This window comes from Drosophila innubila, assembly GCF_004354385.1.
Source record: "Drosophila innubila isolate TH190305 chromosome 3R unlocalized genomic scaffold, UK_Dinn_1.0 2_E_3R, whole genome shotgun sequence".
NCBI lineage: Eukaryota > Metazoa > Arthropoda > Insecta > Diptera > Drosophilidae > Drosophila > Drosophila innubila.
Window position 1 is genome coordinate 19,902,002 of NW_022995380.1, and position 19,874 is coordinate 19,921,875.

General features: G+C 38.1%; 4 protein-coding genes across 4 annotated transcripts; 1 reads left to right on the forward strand and 3 right to left on the reverse strand.

Moving 5' to 3' along the window:
- Nucleotides 1-4: 4 nt before the first annotated feature.
- On the reverse strand, nucleotides 5-19,795 carry LOC117789655 (eIF-2-alpha kinase GCN2). The gene is made up of 11 exons (XM_034628728.1): nucleotides 19,415-19,795; nucleotides 19,172-19,344; nucleotides 18,362-18,867; nucleotides 8,437-9,064; nucleotides 7,551-8,138; nucleotides 7,317-7,496; nucleotides 7,047-7,255; nucleotides 6,692-6,987; nucleotides 5,147-6,196; nucleotides 466-1,430; nucleotides 5-344 (listed from the first exon to the last, which is right to left on the reverse strand). Exons 1-11 carry the CDS (start codon nucleotides 19,469-19,471, stop codon nucleotides 218-220), a joined length of 4,779 nt encoding a protein of 1,592 aa, XP_034484619.1. The 5' UTR covers nucleotides 19,472-19,795; the 3' UTR covers nucleotides 5-217.
- On the reverse strand, nucleotides 9,521-14,673 carry LOC117789658. The gene is made up of 2 exons (XM_034628732.1): nucleotides 12,644-14,673; nucleotides 9,521-9,556 (listed from the first exon to the last, which is right to left on the reverse strand). The coding sequence occupies exons 1-2, from the start codon at nucleotides 14,573-14,575 to the stop codon at nucleotides 9,536-9,538; spliced, it is 1,953 nt and encodes a 650-aa protein (XP_034484623.1). The 5' UTR covers nucleotides 14,576-14,673; the 3' UTR covers nucleotides 9,521-9,535.
- Nucleotides 9,522-11,189, reverse strand: LOC117789659. Its single transcript, XM_034628733.1, has one exon. It carries the CDS (start codon nucleotides 11,168-11,170, stop codon nucleotides 9,536-9,538), a length of 1,635 nt encoding a protein of 544 aa, XP_034484624.1. The 5' UTR covers nucleotides 11,171-11,189; the 3' UTR covers nucleotides 9,522-9,535.
- Nucleotides 15,917-18,056, forward strand: LOC117789657. The gene has a single exon (XM_034628731.1). The coding sequence runs from the start codon at nucleotides 15,977-15,979 to the stop codon at nucleotides 17,933-17,935; it is 1,959 nt and encodes a 652-aa protein (XP_034484622.1). The 5' UTR covers nucleotides 15,917-15,976; the 3' UTR covers nucleotides 17,936-18,056.
- Nucleotides 19,796-19,874: the final 79 nt, after the last annotated feature.

The following is a 19,874-nucleotide window of genomic DNA, read 5'->3' on the forward strand; positions in this document are numbered from 1 at the left end:
ATAATTGAAATTTTAAATTTAACAAAACACCTTGCTTTTTTAACTGTTGTTTTTCAACCTCTTTTTCCTATGGATCTTGTGTAACTATAAATGATGATTCTTTTTGGTTGCCACTTTTAGAAAATAGCTTGGCACTTTCTTATTTTTCTACAAATTTTAACTTAAAGCTAAATGAAATTACTTTGCAGTGGTATTCAGTTGACTTTCTCCGATTTTCCTAGATAATTACACGATAATAGGAATCAGAAATGCTGTACAAGGCGACAATTGGTGTCTTGGCATCACTTAGTAGGTCCACAACCTCATCGTGTATTTCAGATATATAGCGTCTATACTTCGGAAATCTATAAAACAAGAGAACATTTGAAATTAAATTAATTTTTTTTTTAATTGTCTTATACATTAATATTGTCACGGTTGCCTAGTGTTATTTGTATATATTCTTAGTAGGTTCTCGATTCTCACCTTTCGATCACAAAATTCATTTCGGGTTCAGTCTCTTTTTTGCGCATCTCTCGCGGATTGATGGCACCAACAATGGCATTGAGGACTGCTGGCGGCAAATCCACCACCAGCACCACAAACGATTCCTTTTTGATGAACTGCGCTAAGGTGGAGCTCATTTGATGAGCCACCTGATTCTCGAGACGACGTTTATAGTTCGCCGTCGGCTTGTCGTGGGTGAGGAATGTCACCTGCACATTGGGCATCTGACTGTAGCTATTCTTGATGTTCACACTGCTGCTGGCGGAGCTCAGACCGTTGTCGCCGCGTCCACCACCGCCACTGCTGCTCATGCTGGACAGCTGGCTGCTGTATTCGATGCCTCCGCCGACAGATCCTCCTCCGTTGGCCGCCTCGCTGCGCAGCATCTTCTGTATGAACTCCACAAGTTCAGTTCTCGTCACATGGCGCTCCTGGAAACGATCGCGATCAAAGGAACGCACGCGTAAGGCACCATTCTCCGCCACCAGGATGACATGGAGAGCACCCAGTCTGGACAAGTCCTGTGCCTCATCACCGCCTCCACTGGCCGTCTCCACAATGCCACATCTAATGCCAACTGACCAGAGCAGGCGCATTATATATGTGACATCCTTGAGCGGAGGACGCGTGCCACACACACAGATGCCAATGTCTATGGCACGACAATCCTTGGCATATTCCATGCCCACGGCGGCCACCAGCTTATCCAACGAGAAGGAGAGTCCAGCGCCACTGAGCACACCACGTGTTGGAAGTGCGGCATTGAAACTCTGCGCCTGCTTCTGGAACTCATGCAACATGGTGTCGTAGCGCTCTCCCTTCGCTAAAACCGAAGGATGCCCCGAGCGATTTGGCTTCAGATCCGCCGTCATTTGCCACACGATGCCTCCATTGCTAGCGCGCTCAAAGCTGATGGGCAACCCAGCCCAGATATGAATGGGACACTGTTAAGAAAAGTCATGTCAAATTGCATAAAAATTTTGACTTGCAAAGTTGTTAGGTCAGAGGCTTGACCAACTTCGAACTGTCATCACTTTGTCAAAACTTAACCGATTTTCAAGCGGAATGTCATTATGATCATAATTTGGCCTCCAAATTTATTCTGCATTCAAATTTTATTAAATTCGAAAAAAAAATTATTTTTCTCTAGATCTCGATTTCGATGCTAAGGGGGGACCCTTTGGAATTTCGAAAATTTCAAAAATTAAATCTCAAGTTTTCACTTTTAATCAACTTCTTATATCGTAATTAGCATAAAACAACACTTTAAATTTGATTCTGAGACTTTTCATTTTTCTGTAAAAAATCACGTCAAATTGAAGATAAATTTTGACTTGCAAAGTTGCTAGGTCAGAGGCTTGACCAACTTCGAACTGTCATAACTTTGTCAAAACTTGACCGATTTTTAAGCAGAATGTCAGTTTAATTATGGTTTGGCTTTTAAATTCATTCTGCATTTAAGTTTTTTAATATTTAGAAAATTTTATATTTTTTTATCATAGCCATGGTTTGATGGTAAGGGTCCCCCCTTTGAAATTTTGAAAAGTCAAAATTTTAAATCTCAAGTTTTTAACTTTAATTAACTCATTATACCATAATTAGTATAAAAGAACACTTTAAACTTGATTTTGAGTCCTTTAATATTTCTGTAAAAGATCATGTCAAATTGAAAATAAATTTTGACTTGTAAAGTTGCTAGGTCAGAGGCTTGACCAACTTCGAACTGTCATAACTTTTTCAAAACTTGACCGATTTTCAAGCAGAATGTCATTTTGATCATAATTTGGCCTCCAAATTTATTCTGCATTTAAATTTTATTAAATTCGAAAAAAAAATTATTTTTCTCTAGATCTCGATTTCGATGCTAAGGGTCCCCCCTTCGAAATTTCGAAAATTTAAAAATTTAAAACTCAAGTTTTCACTTTTAATCAACTTCTTATATCGTAATTAGTATAAAACAACACTTTAAATTTGATTCTGAGACTTTTCATTTTCTGTACAAAATCATGTCAAATTGAAGATAAATTTTGACTTGCAAAGTTGTTAGGTCAGAGGCTTGAATAACTTCGAACTGTCATCACTTTGTCAAAACTTAACCGATTTTCAAGCGGAATGTCATTATGATCATAATTTGGCCTCCAAATTTATTCTGCATTTAAATTTTATTAAATTCGAAAAAAAAATTATTTTTCTCTAGATCTCGATTTCGATGCTAAGGGTCCCCCCTTCGAAATTTCGAAAATTTAAAAATTTAAAACTCAAGTTTTCACTTTTAATCAACTTCTTATATCGTAATTAGTATAAAACAACACTTTAAATTTGATTCTGAGACTTTTCATTTTTCTGTACAAAATCATGTCAAATTGAAGATAAATTTTGACTTGCAAAGTTGTTAGGTCAGAGGCTTGAATAACTTCGAACTGTCATCACTTTGTCAAAACTTAACCGATTTTCAAGCGGAATGTCATTATGATCATAATTTGGCCTCCAAATTTATTCTGCATTTAAATTTTATTAAATTCGAAAAAAAAAATTATTTTCCTCTAGATCTCGATTTCGATGCTAAGGGTCCCCCCTTTGGAATTTCGAAAATTTCAAAAATTAAATCTCAAGTTTTCACTTTTAATCAACTTCTTATATCGTAATTAGCATAAAACAACACTTTAAATTTGATTCTGAGACTTTTCATTTTTCTGTAAAAAATCACGTCAAATTGAAGATAAATTTTGACTTGCAAAGTTGCTAGGCCAGAGGCTTGACCAACTTGGAACTGTCATAACTTTGTCAAAACTTGACCGATTTTCAAGCAGAATGTCATTTTGATCATAATTTGGCCTCCAAATTTATTCTGCATTCAAATTTTATTAAATTCGAAAAATTCGAAAAAAATTATTTTCCTCTAGATCTCGATTTCGATGCTAAGGGTCCCCCCTTTGGAATTTCGAAAATTTAAAAATTTAAAACTCAAGTTTTCACTTTTTATCAACTTCTTATATCGTAATTAGTATAAAACAACACTTTAAATTTGATTCTGAGACTTTTCATTTTTCTGTAAAAAATCATGTCAAATTGAAGATAAATTTTGACTTGCAAAGTTGCTAGGTCAGAGGCTTGACCAACTTCGAACTGTCATAACTTTTTCAAAACTTGACCGATTTTCAAGCAGAATGTCATTTTGATCATAATTTGGCCTCCAAATTTATTCTGCATTCAAATTTTATTAAATTCGAAAAAAAAATTATTTTTCTCTAGATCTCGATTTCGATGCTAAGGGTCCCCCCTTCGAAATTTCGAAAATTTAAAAATTTAAAACTCAAGTTTTCACTTTTAATCAACTTCTTATATCGTAATTAGTATAAAACAACACTTTAAATTTGATTCTGAGACTTTTCATTTTTCTGTACAAAATCATGTCAAATTGAAGATAAATTTTGACTTGCAAAGTTGTTAGGTCAGAGGCTTGAATAACTTCGAACTGTCATCACTTTGTCAAAACTTAACCGATTTTCAAGCGGAATGTCATTATGATCATAATTTGGCCTCCAAATTTATTCTGCATTTAAATTTTATTAAATTCGAAAAAAAAAATTATTTTCCTCTAGATCTCGATTTCGATGCTAAGGGTCCCCCCTTTGGAATTTCGAAAATTTCAAAAATTAAATCTCAAGTTTTCACTTTTAATCAACTTCTTATATCGTAATTAGTATAAAACAACACTTTAAATTTAATTCTGAGACTTTTCATTTTTCTGTAAAAAATCATGTCAAATTGAAGATAAATTTTGACTTGCAAAGTTGTTAGGTCAGAGGCTTGACCAACTTCATACTGTCATAACTTTTTCAAAACTTGACCGATTTTCAAGCGGAATGTCATTTTGATCATAATTTGGCCTCCAAATTTATTCTGCATTCAAATTTTATTAAATTCGAAAAAAAATTATTTTCCTCTAGATCTCGATTTCGATGCTAAGGGTCCCCCCTTTGAAATTTTAAAAAGTCAAAATTTTAAATCTCAAGTTATCAACTTTAATCAACTCCTTATATCGTAACTAGTATAAAACAACACTTTAAATTTGATTCTGAAACTTTTCATTTTTCTGTAAAAAAACATGTCAAATTGAAGATAAATTTTGACTTGCAAAGTTGCTAGATCAGAGGCTTGACCATCTTCGAACTGTCATAACTTTGTCAAAACTTGACCGATTTTCAAGCAGAATGTCAGTTTAATTATGGTTTGGCTTCTAAATTCATGCTGCATTTAAATTTTTTATATATAGAAAATTTTATATTTTTTGATCATAGCCATGGTTTGATGGTAAGGGTCCCCCCTTTGAAATTTTCAAAAGTCAAAATTTTAAATCTCAAGTTTTCAACTTTAATCAACTCCTTATATCGTAATTAGTATAAAACAACACTTTAAACTTCATTCTGAGACGTTTCATTTTTCTGTTCAAAATCATGTCAAATTGAAGATAAATTTTGACTTGTAAAGTTGCTAGGTCAGAGGCTTGACCAACTTCGAACTTGTATAACTTTGTCTAAACTAAACCGTTTTTTGGTCAGAATGACATTTTGATAATGTTTTGGCCTTTTAATTGAATTAATATTCAAATTTGATAAAATTCGTTAAATAGGTGTGTGAACTCTTTTCACTTACTCACCCGAACACCCAGACTGTAGGCTAATCCCACCACAGTTTCCAGATCCCGCACTGCACCACGTGCTAAGGAGGCAGCTTCTCCTTTGCCCCTCATCAGTGACTTTAAGGCGGATTCATCTACGCTGCTCCTGGAGCCTGTGAGCAGAAAGTTGGCCAACAACATATCCATCAAAGTCTGCGCTGAGGTGCGTGATTTCTCCATGATGACCGTGATGCTGGAATGAAACTGAAAGCGCGAAATGCGACCCTCAATGAAGTCCATAAAGCCCTCAAAGAGTGATCCATATTGTGACTTGGGCACATTACAGAAGATGAGAATAGCACGCAATAGATTCGTGTGATTCATTCTTATGGCAATGTTTTTCTCCCGCAATCTGGGCAACTCGCAGGTGATTTCAAAGGCCAGGGAGAGCAGCTCCGCATCCACCAGCTGACTGCTTGTGCTTGGCGTGATAATATCGAAGCAGCACTCATAGTTTTGCTTCGGATGGAAGTTAAACACACGCTCCTCGCGATAGACGCGATCCACGCAATAGCGACGTATGAGATTCACCCCATTCATGGTGACATGGCGGGCAAACTGAGTGCGCAGATCGCAGGGGAGTAGGACTACACAACCCGAGTGCGTCATCAGATGCACTGCATTGCCCATGGCACTGGAGTTGCAGTTGCGCGAGGACAACGGCGATAACAGTGGGGAGTCCACCTCGATGGCGCCATGTTTGCGGAATACATTCACCACTTTTCCCTTCACAAACTCTATGAGTGGATTGAGGGAGACAATGTCATCGATAACAATCGAGTTCCAGGACTTCATGGCACGACTACTACTCAGGTGATACGTGTGCTCCAACACCTCGTCACTCTCCTGCTGCAGGCAACGTGCCACGAGATTCTTGTACGCTTTACTCTGTGGATTGGCCAGCGCATGACGCAGCATCTCCTGCAGCTCATTGGCCTCCAGTTCAGCTGGTGGCACCAAATCCGAGACTAGCAGCTCCTCAGCGGTGGGTCGTTGTGCGGGATCATGGTTGAGCAGCCAGCGTAGCATCTGCAATTGATCAATTCAACAAGTTGTTAGTGAAATTCTTAGTAAAACAATTAACAATGAAATAGGCAATCAAATAAATAAATACAAATCAAATAACTTTTCGACCGCTATATTAAATACCCTCTTTCTATTTTTCTTACATTTAACGTATCAATTTTTCTTCATTAATGTCGTTAATTAATTTTTATACTGAAAATAATATTTGAAAACTAACAAAATGTTTATAAACTATCTAGTAAAAAAGAAAGTAGAAAGTAAAGTACTTTCGATATGCACGGAATTTGATATTTGAAATTAAATTTTATATAAAGTGGGTATATACCGTCGGATAAACAGACGGACATGCTAAACAAGCTCGAACCTATACGTTAAGATATTTTAGTTGTTATTGTTTGTCTCTTAGTTACGTTATCTCTCAAGTGTAATACTGTTCTTCAGATACTGAGTATAAAATTATATAAATTAATATAGTTGACGTCATATTCCTGGCATCACCTTAATAGTCTTTTCATTTTTGACATCCTGCAGCAGTTGATCTGGGATGACAATTGAAGGAGTTCTTAATGCCATTATGGTCTGTGCGCGTTCCATGCTGGTATCGAAAGGCGGCTGACACATCTCAAACAATATAATGCCGAGTGTGTACATGTCAACCTTCTGGTTGTAAACGGATTTCGAAGCATTTCCCGTCAGTTCAGGTGCCACATAAAGCGTAGTGCCAACTTTGCCAGTGCCTGTGTTGTCCTCCGTCGATGTAACGTGTTGAGTTGCTGAATGTGTTGGATATTCCGCTAGAGAGAGTACAGCATTATTAGTTGAGCCTATACAGGATTTAAGGTTCCGTACGTACCATGCGATTGCAGAGCCAGAAAACTTGTAGTCGCAAGTCCAAAATCTCCAATTTTAATTTGATCATGCGAGTCGAGGAAAATGTTGACCGGCTTCAAATCGCGATGAATAATACCCTGTTGATGTATGTGAGACAGACCCTCGGCAATCTCCCGGAACAAGCGCCACAAACGATCCGTATTCTCAAACAAATTGTCATCGATGGCGGTGCTGAAAAGGAAACAGTTTCATTGAAGTAGCATTGATATAGTATCTAAAGTTTTAAGCCTACCGTAGCGTGCACTTTTCACAGAACTCCATCTGAATGTACATGACTTGCATTTGGGGATGAGGCGAGATTATTTTATCCTCCTTATTGCTGTCATCCTCATCGTCGTCATCATAAACAGCCACCTGACCATCGGAGTCCACAAACTCAATGCCATCCGAGTCGGAATCCTCCATGTGGGGCCTGGCAAGTCAAATAAGATTAGAGATAGATGTGATTATTGCAACTGCAACCTACATGTAACCATTCCACATGCTGGAGGAGCTTTCCGACTCATCCTCCGGCACGGCCAATCCCAGTTGCGGCGACTTGCCTGGCTTTGTGCTCAGCTCTTGACTTTGTGACCAATCGCCGCCCAAGACCTTATCCAATTCAGCGGCATCCGCATCGCTGACACTTTCAATCCAACTGTTGAAATAACGCACAACATTCTCATGATTCAGACGCGACAGCAGCTCCACCTCACGTGTCATCTTCTTGTAAAGCTGTCGACTACGAGCTGGCAGTGGTATACGCTTAATGGCATACTCCCGATTGTCCAGAATATTGCGCACTTTAAGTACATCGCCAAAGGCGCCTTTACCTAGATACATGAGCACCTCGAACTCGGTGCGTAATCGAGATTGACTCAACGCCAGCGTGGGAATTTGAAAGGGAACCACAGCACGTTGCACGGGCATTGGAGTGGGCACGGTTTGAGGCACCAAGGAGTTGCGATGCTGTGTGTGCTGCAGCGTCATGTGTTGCTGGGCATTGTCCACATAAAGGCGCAGAAAGGGATGTTCCAGCAACTCCGAGGCAGACAGCGTGCGATCCGAATTGCATCTAAAACAACAGAAATTAAAGCCAAAAAATAATTATACACATATTCTGTCATTAGATAGGATATTCTGCCAATGCATATACTTTAATATTAAAGTATATTTTAAAGTATATTTTTTTAACTGATTTTAAGAACTACAAGACGTTAAAACAAAATAGGAAAGCAAGTATAAAAACATATTTATTAGCAATATTAAATATATCTAATACCGTATTTTTAAAGTGTTTAAAATTCGTTTAAAAAAAATATGTAAGGCAACTATAATTTGTAATATAATTGTGAAATTCTATTGCCACTCACTTGTCCACAAAGTCGCGCATCTCGTAGCTGTTCGTGGGCATCAGCGTCTCCACGAGGGCACCCAATGCTGGTAAATCCCCTCGGCTGCTGCTCTGCCCAGCGCCGCCAATTAGCTCCAATAAATTGGGCACCAGAGAGAAATCGGTGCAACGTATGTTTCCAGCATTGTCCATAAACACGGTGCTGTCCAACAGATGACTATGGGAGACGCCCTTGTTGTGCAGAAAAACTAGGGCATCCAGCACACCGCGGGCCACCATTCGAGCACCATCCATGCACCAGCCCAATGTCGAGGAGATGCTGAAGACACTTGTGCCAAGCAGGAAATCCTGTACCAAATAAAGTAGTAATCCCTCCTTGCGTTTGATGCACAACACGCACTCATACTGTATTAGATTCTTGTGCTGAAGCTGCGACAGAGTTGCAACCTGTTTCTCTATGGAGGCTATCAACTCATCCACCCGATGGTTGCCCACACATTTGGACTCTGTGCTCCAATGACACTTGCCATTGGCATTGCACGGCTGCTCGATCTGCGAGTACTTGATGTTCCACTCAGTTATATAGAGCAGTTGTCCACTGTGCATATCGATGCCCGTGTAGGCGATGCAACCGCGTTGAGAATGTCCTGCAAGAACAAATTAAATTCAGTATAAATAATTCTAAAAGAAACTAAATCTGCTTAGGAGAGAGACGAGGAAGCAGCTGTGAAATTTAAGATTATAATACGTTTAAAGCTGGGCTTTAATTTTTAAACTGTTGCATGAAAGTGTTATCACACAATGATTACTTTTTGAAAAATTAAAATAATAAAATATTTGTTTTTTTTTTTTTTGAAAAGTTTCAATTTATTTTTTAATCTTTTATTAAACGTACATGGTCTGCAATGGAATTAATTGTACTTTTAACTTTTATTATTTAGATCACTTCATAAGAGCAGGTTCATATTACAAAGTAGTATACATATTTTATTTTCTGACCATTTATTCTTCACAAAATTTGTATAATGTGGATAAAAGAAAATTCGTTATGAAATAAAAATAAAAAGCTGGTATAAATGAAATTAAAATTTTAAAATAGTTTTCCAAGCTGACAATTTTTAGGATTTATTCGCGGATACCTGAACATGAGGTGCGAAGTCATAGATGATGGTTTTGGGAGCAACAAATCCGCCAAAGCCAGGACTAGACTTATAGTAGAGGCCAATGCCAGCTAACGGTGCTGGGGGATTGGATACAACATCCTGTACATCAATAAATGGTATGGTAGTTTGTGCCGCATCCTTATCCATTCCAGAGTTGACAAAGTCAAGATATTGGTTATGCTTCGACAGTGGCAAAGACTTTATATTTGTACGCGTCGACATGTCCAGACTATCAAGATTTAATTTTTGCCTATTATTGTCGTCAATTAAGTGCCACTTCGGTTGAAGAAGCTTTCCAGTTGCGAAATCAAATTTAGAAATTTGTGCCATGAGATTCAGATGTGAGCCCAATACACGGAAACGTAATCCGGTTACCACAGAACTGTTGTCATTCGGGTTCATAATATTATCCAGATCCATGGAACGGCTCGAATAGTTCATTGTATGATAATCCACTCCATTGACTATATTTGCATCAGTTATCTGGTATTCATCAACAGGTTTCCACTCGAGCGTCTTATCATCGATGACGCCGCGAGGCATAAGTTTTCCCTGTTGTATTTGTAAATGGAATACACGATTCTTCTTCACAAACCGCAGTCCAGTCACCACCTTATTCCCCTCGACATCAGCAATGGCCTCTCGTAGATTGAAGTATCGATCAGATTTCGGACCCTGCTCGTCACAGAGGCAGAAACAGTAGCTGCATTTCTGGACAATCCAACGGTGCCAGCTTTCCACTTTATTCGTAGTGCCTCGCTCACATTTTTTGCTCTGTCCCAGAACTCGTCCATTGTCATATTGAATGTAGTCGTAGCGACGACTGCTTCCACTTGGAGACTGACACACCGTCATATCGGAATCGACAAACTGGCAATTGCGCACAATACCCGTACACTCGGGCTGTTGTAGTTGGTGGGGATAGTTAAAACTCTCGCTTCGTGCATAATTATAATCAGAACAGGTTGAGGTGCAAGACCAATCCCTATTCAGTTCCACTTCGTTGGCAAGAAAGCCTTGCAACAATCTTGTAACCTCATCGTAGGTAACCTTAGGGATATGTTCATCGGGATCACAACGCCAGACAATTCGACTCGAACTTTCCATCGCCTTCCTGAGTGAATTAATAGCTCGTTCGGTACGATTTCCATAATCCCAACGTAGTATTTCCGCTTCTTGGGAATAATTTGCTTGGCCATAGTTTCGAAGGATCGGCCAGGAGAACTCGATCATAGTATACCCCTTCAGTTCCGTTAGTGCAATATCCGTATACAGTGAGTACAAAAATTGTTGTGTCGACTGCTGCGATTGACAGATTCCCTTAGACTCTTCATAGTTTTGTGCCAATAACCGAAGGACATTGTCCGATGTCGATGCATTAAACTTGCCTCTTCCATTGATAAACAGCATCGTATGCAAGCGATCCATTAAATGAGGTACAGAATGAGTACTTGGGTTAACTGTCCATTCGGCAAACTGTACGAGTGTGTTATTCTCGAGCTTATCCTGGTTGACTTCATATTTCTTCATTTGCTCATACCGTACTGAAATACTATTCATTGTGTCTAATATCTCGCTAAATGTATGCATTAACGGTATATTTTGTGTAGTAAAACTTTTAACTGAATCCGTCGCCATTTTAGCGTATTGATAATTCTGCTCATCCTTCTGATTTATTTGATTTCTGATGTCCTTGAAACGATCCATAATTTGTTTAGTTTTAGAATCATCATTTTTGCCCATTCCTATATCTACAACTGTTACGCCATCCTGCACAGCATCAGATATATCTTTAATGGTGCCTATAATAGCCACGGCACCTGTTGCAATCTCGACCAATTGTGATGAGCATTGACCAAAGATCATCAATATCCCCACAAACTTTAGCACCGTCATGTTTTACGACGCTGCGCTTTATATTTTAATTTAAAGTTAAACATAGAAATCGGCTAGACAACTGACACTCTCGATTTGCAGATACGCTTTTATAGCAAGACGCTTGTTATCAATATAGTAAATATGTATGCATCAATATTTGTGTGGGATTACCAAATATATATAACTACATAATAAGTACACATAATTAAATCTACTATCAATTTTTGAGAATAATTTATATAATATAATTAAAGTGCAAACTCGATATAATGGACAATTAATTCCAAAGGAGAGTCCGATTTACTGGAGTAACGGGTTTACCTGGCTAAAAAAAGCCGACCTCAAAACTAAAAAAAATATTTTGTCTTTTATTTAATTTTGTAGTATTATATTAAAGTTTTTCAAATTATAAATATATTATAAATAAAAAAATTTATTTATATTAATATCTTTTTGATTATTATTTGTATATCCGTTGATTAAAAATACGCAAAAGGGTTTATTGTATTTGTTAAAATCTACGTAACAGAGAGAAGGAGGTCTCTTCAACCTCAAATCGAAAAAACCACCACTTATACTTTATAAAATACATATAATTTAGTCTTTTGATAATTATCTATCAACTTTTTAATTTGCAACAAAATTGCCGATCCAATTATTGTGAGATGTTTTTGGTTGTTTGAGATGAACTTTTTGACCTAGTTATTTCCCATCGCCGATTACGTCTATCCCAAATTTTTTGGAATTATATTGGACTTTTGAATCAACTGATTATAATAAATCTCATAAAATGCTAATTAAAATATGTTTCCATTGGCATAACTTAATGCCACCGAAAAATTTTTAATGAAAAAATTTTTTAGCTTGCTCTATTTTTTGCAATTCTAGTGAAATTATATTATGTTAGCACTACTTGCCCAACGGCATCTAAGTGCTTGAGCACATGGTATTTAACTGTCGAGAGCGCTCGACTGATCCACTTGATTTAAATGTAAAAGCTCTGCAAGAGAATTTAATGTACTTTAAGCTTTTATTTTTTTTTGCTCATAATATAACAGTTCATATGTATTACCAAGTATACAGAAATTTTCCTTTACATTTTATTCTTTACACATATTCAATTAATATTGATAAAATGAACTTATTTTGAATTACTCCATGTTTTTAGGAACTGGAGTTTGACACCCGAACGTGAGGTGCGAAGTTATAGGTGATGATTTTGGGAGCCACAAAGCCGGCATACCTTGGACTGGATTTATAGTAGATGCCAATGCCGACTAACGGTGCTGGGGGATTGGATACAACATCCTGTATATCGATAAATGGAACCGTTGATTGTGCCACATCCTGACCAATTCCGGAATTGACAAAGTCAAGATATTGGTTATGCTTCGATCGTGGCAATGATTTGACAAATGAACGTGTCGGCACATCCAGATTATCTAGATTTAATTTTTCCCTATTTTCATCGTCATTAGATTGCCATACACTGTTGGCTTTCGGTTGAAGAAGCTTTCCGGTTTCGAAATCAAACTTACAAATTTGTGCCATGAGATTCAGATGTGAGCCCAATACACGGAAACGTATTCCGGTTACCACAGAACTGTTGTCATTCGAGCTCATAATATTATCCAGATCTATGGAACGGCTCGAATAGTTCATTGTGTGATAATCCACTCCATTGACTATATCTGCACCATCGATCTCGTATTTATCAACGGGTTTCCACTCGAGCGTCTTATCATCGATGACGCCACGAGGCATAAGTTTTCCCTGTTGTATTTGTAAATGGAATATACGATTCTTCTTCACAAACCTCAGTCCAGTCACCACCTTATTCTCCTCGATATCAGCAATGGCCTCTCGTAGATTGAAGTATCGATCAGATTTCGGACCATGCTCGTCACAGAGGCAGAAACAGTAGCTGCATTTCTGGAAAATCCAACGATGCCAGCTTTCCACTTTATTCGTAGTGCCTCGCTCACATTTTTTGCTTTGTCCCAGAACTCGTCCATTGTCATATTGAATGTAGTCGTAGCGACGACTGCTTCCGCTTGGAGCCTGACACACTGTCATATCGAAATCGTCAGACTGACAATTGTAGACATTACCCGAGCACTTGGGCTGTTGTCCACAAAACTTGGAACCACTCTCGAAGCAGCCCTCGCTACGTGCATTTTGATAATAGCCACAGGTCTCAGTGCATGACCCGTCGCTGCTTAGATCCACTTCGTTCTCAATATAGCCTTGGAGTAATCGTGTTACCTCTTCGTAGGTTACCTTAGGGATATGTTCTTTGGGATCACAACGCCACACAATTTGATTTCTTCCTTCCATCGCCTTCCTGAGTGCATTGTAAACAATTTCGGTGCGATTTCCATAATCCCATCGAGTATGCTTCGTGTACTGGGGACCCTTTTCTTTTCCAACGAGTCGAAGAATCACAATCCCGGACTCCATCAAAGTGTAGGCCTTCAGCTGGGTGAGTGCAATATACGCATACAGTGTGTACAAAAATTGTTGTGTCGATTGTTTTGATCTGCACATTTCGTTAGATTCCTCATAGTTTTGCGCCAGAATGCTAAAAATATTTTCTGATAACGATGCGTTTTCTTTACCAACCAGGGCTTCATAAAATTTGTATATTGTATGTGGAATTGAATCAGTTTTCGAGCCAGTTGCATATTCGGCAGCACTTATGAGTGTGTCAGTCTCCAAATAGACAATGAGCACCTCTGAACAAATACTTCGCTCATACACATCTGAAATATAACGCATTTCATCCAAACGGACCCCAAACATTGGCGTCGTATTTTTGACAACACGCTTACTTAGAGAACCAAGAGCTATTTTCGCGTATTTTGAATACTGCGCTTCCGTCTCATCAATTTGAATGCAGATCTCCTTGAAAGGTTTCAGTAAGTCGCCAAGTTTATTCTTGTCCATATCAACTTTAGTATCGCCCTCCTCCGGTAATTGTATACTATCTGCGACCGTTTTTACATTTTGGGCAATGCGATGTAGTTTAGATATTATATCCAAGGTAACCGTTGATGTGCATTGACCAAAGCTGATCAAAATCACCAGTAACGGCACCAGTAACTTTAGCTTCTTCATAGTTTTAAACGTTGTGTTTTTTACTCAAATTATAAACGTTGAACTTGACTGGACAAGAGATAATTCTGATTTTGAGACACTTAATCAACACGTCCATTCCAAGCGACACAAAAATGGCGATTAAGTTTAAGGAAAAATGTGAACAGCTCATGTTTTAAATGAAATAAATTCAGACCCTGTGTTTAACAAACGTTAAAAGTGTCTATAAAGCTTGTCAGAAAAATTTGTATTCTTATTGTAGCTTGAATTTAGAAAACCGAAAATATAATAATATAACCATTATTTTATATGTCATAATACTATTTTAAAGGCTTCGAGAATTACAAAAACTTTTTTGGATAAATTTGGGGCCAAAACCGACGAAAAACATTTTTTTTTCTATGGCAGAGTTTTTGTTTTGTATTTTTTAAAAATCTGGCTATTTTTTTTACTTTTTTTTTAGAGGTGCGCCCACTTTTGTCATCATTGTGAATGACAAAACCGCTTCTCAAAAGCTTTACTTTTCTCAAAAGCTAATAAATATATCTATATTTCTTTTATACACAGTCTTAGATTTAAACCAGTAGTTTTATAGCTATAAATTCTTGAATTAAGAAAATTATAACTTTTTTCTTAGCTTTTTTTACTTTAAAATTCAAGGAAAACTCGAAAAAAAAATTAATTAAACTTTCGTTTCCATTATATTTACAAAGCTGTATTAATTACGCGATGTTTAACATATGATTCATAAAAATCTTTGGCGAAACGACGTTATAAATTTGTTTTATCTTTATCAATGTTTTTCGAAGCAGCATGACCTTTAGTATGAAAATTTTTTGCGTTTTTTGAGATATTTTAACCAATCTCACAGAATATGAATTTGTTGTTGTCTTACACATTATGAACTTTTTGCTTTAAATCGGATTACTATATCATATAGCTACCATAGGAGGCATCGGTTCAGTATCAGCCTTGAGTATGAAAAACATTTTTGTTTCTGAGTTATGTTAACTAAGCTGATAGATTTCATATTTTCATAATAAATACGATACAATATCATCAGCCAACAACACACAAAAACATTTCTACTTGGGATTTAAATAAGTGTGGGTTATTTTCGCTTGATTGAGATGAACTTTGTGACCCCAACACTGATTATGTCTATCACAAATTTGATTGAATTATTTTGGACTTCTGAAATAACTGATTATCACCAGCTGTTGTGTTATTCCAAATAATACAATTATTATAATGAATATTAAAATATTATTTTTACTTAAAATCATGCTCATCATTTGCTCGCAGATTTTTATAAATTAATCGCAATTTTTGTGCCGTCTGGAATAGATGTGTTTAGTGCGTGTCTCAAAATCAGAAGTATCTCTTGTCCCGTCAAGTTCAACGTTTACAATTTGAAAAACTATGAAGAAGCTAAAGTTACTGATTTCGTTACTGGTGATGTTGATCAGCTTTGGTCAATGTACATCAACGGGTACCTTGGATATAATATCTAAACTACATCGCATTGCCGAAAGTGTGAAAACGGTCGCAGATAGTATACAATTACCGGAGGAAGGCGATACTAAAGTTGATATGGACAAGAATAAACTTGGCGACTTACTGAAACCTTTCAAGGAGATCTGCAATCAAATTGATGAAACGGAAGCGCAGTATTCTCAATACGCGAAAACAGCTCTTAGATCAATCAGCAAGTGTGTTCTCAAAAATACACCGTTAAGCGTTAAAGTGAATTACATATTTAATGAATTGGGTTGGATGTCAGAGCCGTATAGTGGAACATTTCAATATGAGCTGTACCATGGCTATTTTGAGCTTAGCACACTCATAGATATGGCGGAATATGCAACTGACTCTAAAACGGGTTCAATTCCACAGCAGTTAGCTGATTTACATTTGGCCTTGGTTGGTGAAGATAGCTCCTCTTTATCAGATAATTTTTTTACCCATTTGGCGCAAAAATATGAGGAATCTAACGCAGTGGGTCAATCGCAGCAAACAACACAACAATTTTTGTACACTCTGTACACGGATATTGCACTTACCCAGCTGAAGGCCTACACTTTGATTGAGTCCGGGATTGTGATTCTTCGACTCGTTGGAAAAGAAAAGGGTCCCCAGTACACGAAGCATACTCGATGGGATTATGGAAATCGCACCGAAATTGTTTACAAAGCACTCAGGAAGGCGATGGAAGGTCAGAATCGAAGTGTCTGGCGTTGTGATCCCAAAGAACATATCCCTAAGGTAACCTACGAAGAGGTAACACGATTACTCCAAGGCTATATTGAGAACGAAGTGGATCTAAGCAGCGACGGGTCATGCACTGAGACCTGTGGCTATTATCAAAATGCCCGCAGCGAGGGTTGCTTCGACAGTGATTCCAAGTTTTGTGGACAACAGCCCAAGTGCTCGGGTAATGTCTACAATTGTCAGTCTGACGATTTCGATATGACAGTGTGTCAGGCTCCAAGCGGAAGCAGTCGTCGCTACGACTACATTCAATATGACAATGGACGAGTTCTGGGACAGAGCAAAAAATGTGAGCGAGGCACTACGAATAAAGTGGAAAGCTGGCACCGTTGGATTGTCCAGAAATGCAGCTACTGTTTCTGCCTCTGTGACGAGCAGGGTCCGAAATCTGATCGATACTTCAATCTACGAGAGGCCATTGCTGATATCGAGGAGAATAAGGTGGTGACTGGACTGAGGTTTGTGAAGAAGAATCGTATATTCCATTTACAAATACAACAGGGAAAACTTATGCCTCGCGGCGTCATCGATGATAAGACCCTCGAGTGGAAACCCGTTGATGAATACCAGATAACTGATGCAAATATAGTCAATGAAGTGGATTATCATACAATGAACTATTCGAGCCGTTCCATAGATCTGGATAATATTATGAACCCGAATGACAATAGTTCTGTGGTAACCGGATTACGTTTCCGTGTATTGGGCTCACATCTGAATCTCATGGCACAAATTTGTAAGTTTGATTTCGAAACTGGAAAGCTTCTTCAACCGAAAGTCAACAGTGTATGGCAATCTAATGACAATGAAAATAGGGAAAAATTAAATCTAGATAATCTGGATGTGCCGACACGTTCATTTGTCAAATCATTGCCACGATCGAAGCATAACCAATATCTTGACTTTGTCAATTCCGGAATTGGTCAGGATGTGGCACAATCAACGGTTCCATTTATCGATATACAGGATGTTGTATCCAATCCCCCAGCACCGTTAGTCGGCATTGGCATCTACTATAAATCCAGTCCAAGGTATGCCGGCTTTGTGGCTCCCAAAATCATCACCTATAACTTCGCACCTCACGTTCAGGTGTCAAACTCCAGTTCCTAAAAACGTTTTCAACATGGATAGGGATCGCTTAACGCGATGATAACAGCTGTCTGTGTAATTCGAATTTCTCTTTTTCTTTATTAATACAAATATTGTGAAGAATAAATGATCATTGAAAATATACTGTATACTTAGAAATATGAACAATAAAGAGAGAAAGTTTGATTTAGATATCTCAAATAACAAAACGTATCGTTCCTATGACAGATATACGATATAGCTATCATAACTATAAAGCTTCACTACTGAGAGACTACTGTGCATAGAAACAGATGTACAGACGGACTTGGCTTACAGTCAAATCGCTATTGATTCAGTTCGTCGTGCTGAGCAAGAATATATATACACTACGGGGTCTGCCACGCCTCCTACTATATTGCAGGTAAAAGGTACAATCATATAAAAATTATATAACAATATACTTACCTAAGCAGCAACCTCGCTGGATTTGTCTGCCCATCTTGTGAAAGTAGAGCGTCTCGGTATTTCGATGATCGAGACACTTGTTTGGATACGTGTGTCCGCGATAGTAGGGCGATGAGTTCTCGGAGCTTTCAGATGAGCTGGGATGTCGATTGTTGGACTCGCTCATGCTGCGTCTTGGTTCGCCGCGTCTCTTGGCTTCCGTTTTGAAAATCTCTTTGCGTCGTTCCACTTCATCAATGAGCGTTTGTCGCTCGAGTGTTTCTTTTTGTTTCTGCATGTCGAGAAGCTCCTGTTCGCGCTTTTGCTTTGCCTGCAGCATTTCGTCGTAGAAGGAGCCTTTGGGCGGCTTATTGTGCTCCAGTAAAAAGGCCTGAACGGTTTGGGCCAATTCGTAGATCATAACCTCGCCACGCAGCTCCTGGGATTGTGCTTGCAACTGATTAAGCAGAGACTCCAGCAACTGATCCGACATGCCCTTCGATTCCTCCAGCACTATTTTTGGTGCTCTACAAGGAAGTAAACAGCGTTATATTCTTCTAAAAACCACACAATAAGAGACTCAGATATAATTTTGATGATATTTAAGCATATCTTAATCAGTTTCAGTAATAACCTTTGTGCACACTGATAAGATTTTTATGTAGTGAATTTAAAAATGGATCAAAAAAACAAAATGTGCGACCACAATTCCCATATTCTTTCTGGCCACACTGCACAATTCGTATCGAACAGCTGATGGACGAAACAAAAATTTAGTCAAAATGTAATCTGAGTCTGTTTCAGGAATACCCTTAATGTGTTGCCACTTACAGCTTTGGATACTTTGAGGGGCATGTTACGTGCAGCTTGGTGCAGACATAGGCCTGTGGCTGGCCATTGGACGAGTCCCGCAGTGGTGTCAACAATATGCGAATGTCCGTCGGCTTCCATTGCGTCTCGTTGCTTTGTGGCCTCAAATCTTCCACATCGCAGCCGAAAATCGACTGTAAAATAGCCGCCGTTTATTTCGTCATATAATTAATGTGTTTATCTGCATGTGCAAAATGTGATTACCTTTATAACCTCCAATTCCTGAGTTTGTCTTTCGCGAAAAGATTCTTTCGCTGCCATTTAGTGGCAAAGTTGTTCATTAAATCTCAAATTGAAATAAAAATTGCACTGCGTGTTGCAATACAACAAAATACTGGAGTGTGAGTTCGTGTGAGTGCGTGTGTGTGTACGTATGTGTGTTTTGTTATGAATATTGCGGCCGGTGTGTTGTTTCTGCATTGGCCGCTGTTTCATTTTTCACAACTTTCCGCATCACTTTGGTGTTTGCCCTCGAGATAAAGCTTGTACCAAAGCAATTACTTGTATTATTAGCAATAAATTGATTGCTTAAAATGTGCAACTTGTTGATTTTTACATTAATTTTTACACTCGCGTTTCATGTGCGTATTTCCAATTAGTGATAACACTGACGGCTCTGTTAACAGCAATCGAATTTTCTGTTAAACAACCACTGTTGGCAACT